Source organism: Sardina pilchardus, chromosome 10, assembly GCF_963854185.1.
Source record: "Sardina pilchardus chromosome 10, fSarPil1.1, whole genome shotgun sequence".
Classification (NCBI taxonomy): domain Eukaryota; kingdom Metazoa; phylum Chordata; class Actinopteri; order Clupeiformes; family Clupeidae; genus Sardina; species Sardina pilchardus.
The window spans coordinates 31283690-31293689 of record NC_085003.1 but is presented as its reverse complement, the minus strand read 5'-3'; the positions used below and the strand labels follow the sequence as shown (position 1 = coordinate 31293689).

Below are 10000 nucleotides of genomic sequence, written 5' to 3'. Positions count from 1 at the left end.
AAACATGCTTTGACAACACAATGTTTATTTGTCATGTCAATAAAGCCATTGAATTGAATTGAATTGAATTGAATTGAATTGAGAGAGAGGGGAGAGAGAGAGAGAGAGAGAGAGAGAGGTCAGAGAGGGAGAGAGTACATCTCTGTAGGAGACCAATAGGCACTGCGCTTCACTGACTTTACATATATTTACATATATTTACTGACAATTACATATATCAACACTTTATTTTAGGCTCATCTAGCCAGAGGAGTGTCAGAAAATTAGGGAGAGAGAAGGTATAAGTGTGTATGTGGCAATGTAAAAGTGCCTATTACAGAATGTGTGAGCAAAGGTGAGAGAAAAAAAAATCAGGGATAGAGGCCTAGACAGAGTGCATGTGTGTGTGTGTGTGTGTGTGTGTGTGAGAGAGAGAGAGAGAGAGAGAGTGAGAGTGAGAAATAAAGAAAAAGAAGGAGAAAGAGAAAGTGAGAAAAGGGAGAGACTGTGCTTGTGCTCGCTGTGAGGATCAGACATGTGTTAGTGTGGTGTGAGATCTCTCATTTCATCCGTGTGACAGACCGGGACGACTTAATGAGACCTTCTCTCATACCCCCCCCCCCCCCCCACCACCCTCCAAACACACACACACACACACACACACAAACACACACAGTCAATACCATTTCAATGAATGTCTAGCTATATCCCAGTTTAAAGGTACAAAATGTCAGTTGCTTTGTTTTTGGTCCACAAAACTCTAGACCAAAATACTAACTTAACTCGACTAAATAAACTGACTAATGTGTGCTTTAATTTGAAAATAATTACTGTATGTTGTTTTACTTACTATGTAAGTACTTCAGAACAAACATTTCACCTTGTAGTGTTTCTTCAAAACATTCCATTAACCGTAGTTCTTAGAGTCTTAGGCAGCATTCCAGGACATTGCGGAATTCTGGACAGTAGTTCTCCGACCATCAGACCCTATTCCAGAATACTCCCTGCTAGCGGTGGTGTTGTTGGCCCTGAGCCTGTCTGAGAGAGTGGGTCTCACCTGAAGTGCAGGTTCTTGAAGGTGAAGTGGGTTTCTACGATGCCAGTGGTCTTCACTCGGGTTCTGAGGATGTCTTGCTCTGTGGGCTGGTAGTCGCTGGCTCCAATCCGATCTAAACTGTCTAGGTAGCTAGAGGGGGGAAAAAGAATCAGGAAGACGAGGCATTAAAGCGGCTGCTCTGCTGAAATCAGTGCAAAGAATTTCAGAATGGCTCCAAGGAAAAGGACTAGACTTGGAAATGATTTAGGCTAAACATGGCTACTCCACTCCACTGCACTGTACATTGTGCGGTTCTCCCCACAAGGGTAATTTCACTGTGCCCTGTCAGCCTCAAAGGGATAGTTGACTCAAAATGGGATATTCTGTCATTACCTTCTTCATCCTCAAACCAATATAACCCACTATTAGATCTCTTTTGCTGTGGGACACCAGAGGAATTTGGCTACTTGGTCTCAGTGCATAGCAGATCCTTTCTCAATCCCACAGAACTGAGCAAGACCAGTTCCCTTCTGGATTGATATCTCATTTTCTGCAAGCCAGGCAGGCAGCCCTTACATGGGTGGTTACTGGCATAGGATTGCATAGTACAACATGGTACCACAGCTCCTTTTTAGGGCTAATCATTCCCCTTTACTGTACATGTTATGACAAAGTATTACATCATTACACCATTATGTGCCTGAATCGATAGGATGATATGATCTGAACTGTATTATTGTAAAGTCTAGCAATAAATGCACATTTAAAGACAGTGGAGGCTGTGTCTTGCAGAGGGGAATATGAGGGCTTCGGAATTTAGATGAAGCACTGTATTTGATATCAGTTCATGTTTAAATTCCACATTATATTTCTACGACATGTTTATTTTGATCTTGCTCTGGTGTCATGATTTACTGTAGGTACTCTTTGTCAGTAGACAGAGGCTGTCTGCTGGTGCAAGTCTTTTCACATTGTCACCTGTTTCAATTTACCCTAGGTTACACACACACACACACACACACACACACACACACACACACACACACACACACACACACACACACACACACACACACACACACACACACACACACACACACACACACACACACACACACACACACACACACACACACAGAATGTTCGCAGCCAATCGGAGTTGCTTGTTGGCACATGAGCGCCGAGAGGCTGATAACTAGTCACTGGTGACATTGGCCCCTGCGGTGGAGTGAGGCTCTACCATTAAACACCTGATGCCCCTCTTCACACACACACACACACACACACACACACACACACACACACACACACGCGCACGCACACACACACACACACATATGCAGACACACACACATGCACACACACACACACATACGCAGACACACACACACGCGCATAGACACACATATGCACACACACACACAAACACAGAACACACACACACACATACACACACACACACACACACACACACAATCACACACACACACACCACAGAACACACATACTTTTGCCTCTCACTGTGCTGAGGTGCTGTGCCAACGGTGATAATTGTGAAGGAGATTTCAAAGTGAACACTCCAGCAGCATCAATAATACTTCAACGTGCAGGAGTGAGTAGGTCTATAATGCGCTGGGTGTGTGTAGGCCTGTGACACACAGTCCTAATGCCTGGGAATGGGAGTCTTTTTTTTGGGGGGATGGGTGGATGAGAAAAGTGATACACAAGATATCTGTGCAACGTTCATGTTTGTGTGACAGTTGTGCAATACAGCACTGAACTGGGCTTTGAAGAGAGGAGGAGCTGCTTAAACTTTGATGGCAGTGCCCCGAGCAGCGTGCGCCCTGGAATAGCCTGATGTGACTTAATTAGCTAGGCGTGGACAGAGCCTGGTGTTGACAGGCTGAAAGGCCTCAGTCATAGCAAGTAGCCTGGGAGCCAAGGCCTCTCTGGACACCTCCAGGAGTCTGGGTGCCCTTATTAGGCAGAGAGAAAGAGAGAGTGAGAGAGAGAGAGAGAGAGAGAGAGAAAGAGAGAGAGAGAGAGAGAAAGCGAAGAGAAGCAGCACTTGTCTTAATGCACGGACCACCTCAGACTTGCCCGTGACTCTGAGTGCTGTCATTAAGTGGCCAGACAGCAGAGATATGATTGACTAGGGGTGATGACTCCTCAAAGATGTTTATGTGGTTAAGTGTGTGGCTATGGCAATAATGCTACTTTAATGGCCATGCCAATAAGGCTTTCTTGAACTGAATTGGATGGCGAGCGAGAAAGAGAGAGAGAGAGAACTCAGGAGAGAGAAGAGAGAGAGAGAGAGAATACAAGAGAGAGAGGAGAGAGAGAGAGCAAGAACACAGGAGAGAGAGAGAGAACACAGGGGAGAGAAAGATAGAGCGAGAGAACACAGGAGGGAGAAAGAGAGAGATTGAAAGCGAGACCTTCCAAAGAGTGTGAGTGTGTGATTGCCTTCATTAGGCAGCCGATAAAAGAGCCAGAGCACAGATCCGATCCGCTCCGATCAGATCACATGGTCCCGGAGAGGAAATGGACACCCGTGAGCACTCTCTCACCACCACGCCTTCTTCACCGGCTCTCTTGCAGACTGAGTCTCTTTTCATCTTCCTCCGTCTCCTTCCTTCTTCCCCTCTTCCTCCTCCACCTCTTCTCTTATTCTCTCTGACTCAATCTCTTTCTCGGTTCCCTCCTTGTCTGCTTTGCTTATTCTTTCTCCTGTGCTGTCTGAGATGAACTACGAGAAAAAGCGTTCCCTCTCTCTCCCTCTCCATCTCGCCCTCTCTTCTTCCATCCCTCCTCTCCCCCGGCCGTCCGTCTCTCTCTCTCCCTCTCTCTTTCCCCCCATCTGTGTGTCTGAGGTCTGGTGTCAGTGCCTGATCTGTGGCCAGCTAGCCGGGCCTGGGGGCTTGGCTGGCTGCACAGCTGCAGAATTCTGCAGTGCCATGTGAAATATCCCGCTGCCGATACAAGCAGCCCTGGTCCAGCCCTCAATCCTTGCCATTCTCCGACATCCTAATACTTACAACACAGCCCCTGTGTTACTTTACTGGAGCGAGCTACACACACTGGGTGAGACTAATATTTTCCAATCCTCAACCCTAAAATCTGATTTGTTGTGTGCGAACACCGGGGGTCTTCTGTAGACTGTGGATACGAGTAGAAGCAAGCCTCGCTGGTCTCTCTGCCTCGACATATTTGTGTGGCCACAGGCAAATTTACTGACATGAGCGGGAAAGGAGAGGGAGGGACGGAGGGAGGGAGGGGTGGAGAGAGGGAAGAGAGAAGGAAGAGAAAAGAGGGGAAGAGCGTATTAGAGGAGGTGAAGAGCGTATTAGAGGAGGTGGTAAAGAGAGGGATAGAGATGAGAGCGAAAAAAGAGAGAAAAAAGGGCTGCGTGACGGGAGTCTAACATGGAGCAAAGAAGAGAGAGAGAGAGGGAGGGAGAGAAATAAAGAGGGAGAGAGAGAGGGAAAGAGGGAGCAGGTCATAGTCGGAGAGTAATGACGAGACGTTTGATGTGGCTGGAATGCCTTTCATTCTGGCCGAGGGACTCAAGTGCGCGCTCTTATCTGTCTAAGCCTTTGTCGAGGCTGCCCATCCTGCTGGTACGTCCCCACCCACTGCAGTACCGTCCTTGAGCTCCAGGGGGCACCGCTGCTGCGACGGGACCTGGTGAACACCTTGCACATTAATGTTTCATTCCACCGGGACCTTGAGCACATATAGATGCCATTATGGCCTTTCTGGAGAGAAACTAGGCTACCACGTGACTAGATGTGTCAGAGGTCCTACTCAGAAATAAATGAAGGTGGAGGGGGGGGAGTTAATACCACATTATGTGTCAAAATCTTCACCGTCTTCTGGCACACACATACTCCAGTTCCACTGCAGAATCTTAGCAGTGATGTATCTCTCCAGAATATTCTTTCTTTCTCTCTCTCTCTTCTTTCCTCTCTTTTCAGCATTCATCAGTCGTGCCGGCTTCTGTTTGCTTGCTCTTTCTCCCTCCCCCTAACAATAACGGCTCATTGTTTATTGTTACACTCTGTCTGCCAATGCAAATTTCAGGCGTGTCGGTTTTGAGAGGGATTTCCATGAAGCGGGTTTTTGGCTGTGAGTCACGGCTCCGGTGGAGTGGAGTTGCTGTTCAGGCTGAGCGGCGGGGCCGTGATGCGGCCGTGATGCGGCGGTCTCGGGGTCCTCTCGTGGGCCACACAAGAGCCGAGTCACCAACGCCGCCTTTAAAGGAGGTCTACAGATTGCCGTGAAAGAGCGAACTCTTACACTTGAAGAGGGAAAGGCTCCTTTGGAGACCTACTGTATTTGAACCACTTTTGCAGAATTCCAGATATCTAAATATATCTAGAGATATCAGCGCGGGAGTAATCTACTACACTTAGAGAGGGAAAGACTGCTACTGACCTACTGTATTTAAAGGGATATTCCGCCATTTTTGGAAATACGCTCATTTTCCACCTCCCCTCGAGCAAAACAATCGATATTTACCTTGTTCCCGTTCATCCAGCCATTCTGTGAGTCTGGCGATACAACTTTTAGCTTCAGCCTAGCATAGATCATTGAATCGGATTAGACCATTAGCTTCTCGCCTGCTAGCTTCATGTTTAAAAGTGACTAAGATTTCTGGTAATTTTCCCATTTAAAACGTGTCTCCTCTCAAGTTAGAAAGTGCAATAAGACCAACTGAAAATGAAACCTGGCGTTTTTCTAGGCTGATTTGACATGGAACTACACTCTCATCTGGCGTAATAATCAAGGCAACTTGCAGCTACTGGCACTACTACTGCTTGTTGTCTATGGGGACTATTTTCAGATGCTGCGTATGATATCACTGCGCCTATGGTACGTTTGCAAGTTGCCTTGATTATTACGCCAGATGAGAGTGTAGTTCCATGTCAAATCAGCCTAGAAAAACGCCAGGTTTCATTTTCAGTTGGTCTTATTGCACTTTCTAACTTGAGAGGAGACACGTTTTAAATGGGAAAATTACCAGAAATCTTAGTCACTTTTAAACATGAAGCTAGCAGGCGAGAAGCTAATGGTCTAATCCGATTCAATGATCTATGCTAGGCTGAAGCTAAAAGTTGTATCGCCAGACTCACAGAATGGCTGGATGAACGGGAACAAGGTAAATATCGATTGTTTTGCTCGAGGGGAGGTGGAAAATGAGCGTATTTCCAAAAATGGCGGAATATCCCTTTAAACCACTTTGTGTCACTTTTGGCTACAACCATTTAAAGATTACACCATAGGAACAGCTGAAAATAGGTACTTTCTCCCAGGCAATTACCTACTTTGGAATCTGTGCTTATGAATATGTATTAGTGGTTTGCAATTGAAATGTGTCTTTGCAGTCGCACTGATTTATTCTGCTTTTCTGATTTGTTTTAGTATGATAACCCTACTGGCCAGTCCCCTGTCCTCCAGAAGAGTAAGAGTGTGTCCTATGATTGTGTGTTGTGTGGAGTGTGTCTGTGCTGTGAGAGTGTGTTGTGTGGAGTGTGTCCTCTGTGCTGTGATTGTGTGTTGTGTGGAGTGTGTCTGTGCTCCGAGTGTGTGTTGTGTGGAGTGTGTCTGTGCTCCGAGTGTGTGTTGTGTGGAGTGCGCTTGGGCTGATGAATAGAGTCGTACGATGGCACATTCCCGGGGGTCACTGAGGGTCGGGGAGTAAGGATTCGGACTACAGTAACGGGAGCTCAGATGAGGAGGTGCTCCTCTCCTACAACAATAGGAGCTCAGATGAGGAGGTAATGCTCTCCTACAACAATAGGAGCTCAGATGAGGAGGTAATGCTCTCCTACAGCAATGGGAGCTCAGATGAGGAGGTACTCCTCTCCTACAACAATGGGAGCTCAGATGAGGAGGTGATGCTCTCCTACAGCAATGGGAGCTCCGATGAGGAGGTGCTGCTCCCCTACAGCAATGGGAGCTCAGATCTCTCCTTCATCCAGAGCCGCCTCCACCTCTGCATGCATGCCAACTTCACCCCTCCCTCACTGAACTCTCCTCTGTCTCCCTCACACACACACACACACACACACACACACACACGCAAGCACACACACACACACACACACACACACACACAAGCAAGCACGCACATACACACACACACACACACACACACACACACACACAAGCAAGCACACACACACACACACACACACAAGCAAGCAAGCAGAAACGAACCACACACAGGCACTAACACACACGCACTATGCTGCCGCCCCCTCCTCTTCTGCTGTTCCTGCTTGAGAGCTCTGCCTGGCAACACCTCTCACCAACCTGCTTCCCATCACTCCACAGTCTGGCAACAAGACACACACACACACACACACACACACACACACACACACACACACACACACACACACACACACACACACACATACTATCTCTCTCTCTCTCTCTCTCTCTCTCTCCCTCTTTCTCTCTCTTTCTCTGGCTGTCCTTGTCTCTCTCACACAAACACACACACAAATACATACACTGACACACAAGCACACACACTTATTCAAAGACATACTCACCCACCCACACTCACACCCACCCACACTCACACACACACACACACACACAAACATCGATGCAGAAGACACAGAGATCGCTCTGGACACAGGGCCTCGGACACAAGCACAATGGCTTAGAAGAGAGCGTCAACATGATAAGGGACGGGAGATAGAGGACAAGAAAGAAAGGCAGAGTGAGGAGGAGAAGAAGGAGAGAGGGAGTGAGGAGGAGAAGAAGGAGAGAGGGAGTGAGGAGGAGAAGAAGGAGAGAGGGAGGAAGAACAGAGAAAGTATAAGGGCCAAGAGAGAGAGAGAGAGAGAAAGAAAGAGTGTTAGATAAAGAAGAGGAAGAAGAGAGGGAAAGAAGGAGAAAGCAATATATTGTTTGCAGGGTGGTCTGCATGTCTGTGTGTGTGTAGGTGTGTGTGTGTGGGGGGGAGTGTGTGTGTGCTGTGAGTGTTTGCGTGTGTGTCACAGATAGCCGAGATAAAGATGGAGGAGCTTCCCAGAGGATAACCAATGACATGGCACTGGGCCCGCAGCCAATTCAATCCTATTAGAAGCCTCTCCGCTCCACTCGGCCTCTCTAAAACGGCCTCAAGGTGGAGCAGTGAGCAGCTGTCATGGGCTCCACACACTGGGAGGATATGCACTACGAGACCCATGCCACGGAGAGAGAGAGCAGCACACTCCAGCACAGACGTGGGCCTGCTCTTCAGCCTCACCTCTTCAGTCTGCTCAAATCTGGTAGTAGTAGCGGTAGCTGTGAACACGTACAGTAATCTAAGATTGAACCATGAGGGGCAGCTTCAGAGGCAGGCAGAGTGAAACTGCACCTCCACATGTTCTCTGTGGCAGACACAAAATGGCTGCCAGGCATAAACTGTCAGGGCACTCTGCTGACAGTAATGTATGTTTCCTGGAAAACAGCCTTTATAAGTTGGTTCATTTTTTGCACAAAGGCTCGGTTTAGTTAAGACACACTGCTGACAACAGCGTGTGCTTCCTGACAAGCCGTCATCATCATCGCAACCTTTGTACATTTGTTCACTTTGTATGCAGGCTTGGTTAATTTAACGTTTGCAAGATGCAAGCACACTATGCTGCAAAGATGCAAGGAGGAGAAGCTCAAAGCACGTCTAAAGCTAATGATACACAATGATGCTAGTTCATCTAGAAAAGGCAGTGGAGCGTTGGGTCATTCAAGACATACAGTACATACGTACATACACACACTAGAGTAGTGCACCCATTATGGCTAAATGGGTCACCAAAAAGGTCTCCGGGACAAGAGGAGTATTACCCACGCATAAAACAGTATTACATCTGGGGCTACCAAGAAAAGAAGGCAAAGATTGACTCATTTCTTTGAGGTTATGAAATGTGCCTGCAGAAATGTGTGCATGAGTGCACCCCTACACATGCTTGACACACACACACACACACACACACACACACACACACACACACACACACACACACACACACACACACACATGTCCTGGAAGCTAGCTTGATTTAGTGTGTAGGCTATTGGTTTCCTGTCACTCTTTTGAGCGAGTACTATACTTTGATCAATCATAATTGCCAATCCAGACAGATTGTACACTTGGTTACTGACTTCACTGCAGAAATACTGATTCAAACTCATGCAGCAAATCATATATTAATCACATAAGCTTTGATTGCGGCCAAAGCCTACTGACACATTCTAAAAATCTGTGCAAAGTTCTTACACTGGCCACAGTGCAAATCAACAAAAGGCTAAAATATAGTGAAGTAGCTGATTTAATCATACAAAATGATGATCACCAGTTAGCAATAAATCAGCTATATGCACTGTCCGCCATTGTTCACATGCAATTCCACTGCACTGTATTTCACCACACTTCTGACCAGGATTATGCATATGCCATGATGCAGTGTGTGGAATATTGAACGACGGGGCAGAGCGGACTGATGTGTTTCGATGAACATTGCTCTCATTCCAGACGCGGCAGGATTTAGTGGCCCGTCTGGGGGTTTATCGGGAACCGGCGGCGTGTCCTTTTTAGGCCTCTATTTGCCTCGCCCCTGCTTCCTGCTTATCTGAAGCATCGCAGCAAAGTCATTCCTCTTGGTCTAAACACAAACTTCCACAAGGACGAGTATTGCTGGCTGTTAAAACAAACCGCCGTGGTGGACGCACACATTCCACTGCCTAATGAGTCTCAATGGAGAGACGCGCAGCACGGAGACATGGACACACACACTGTATCTCACACAGCCATACACATGCACGCATGCACGCATACACACACACACACACACACACACACACACATAGACACACACACACAAATACAGCTGTTCTTGCAGTCAATTAAATCTATCTTTTTTTTAACAGAAACAGAACGCTTTTTTCGGGGGAGCTAAAAATTGACTTGAAATAAAAGATAATGAG

At 47.1% G+C, this 10000-nt stretch overlaps 1 protein-coding gene across 2 annotated transcripts in view; it reads right to left on the bottom strand.

Annotated features, from left to right (window-relative positions):
* Nucleotides 1–10000, bottom strand: part of gnao1a (guanine nucleotide binding protein (G protein), alpha activating activity polypeptide O, a) — a 98103-nt gene that overhangs the window by 20189 nt on the left and 67914 nt on the right. For both annotated transcript variants that reach the window (XM_062547685.1, XM_062547686.1), the window contains exon 5: nucleotides 1037–1165. In XM_062547685.1, the coding sequence (XP_062403669.1) occupies nucleotides 1037–1165 (129 nt within the window). The remainder of the gene's footprint in view (nucleotides 1–1036; nucleotides 1166–10000) is intronic.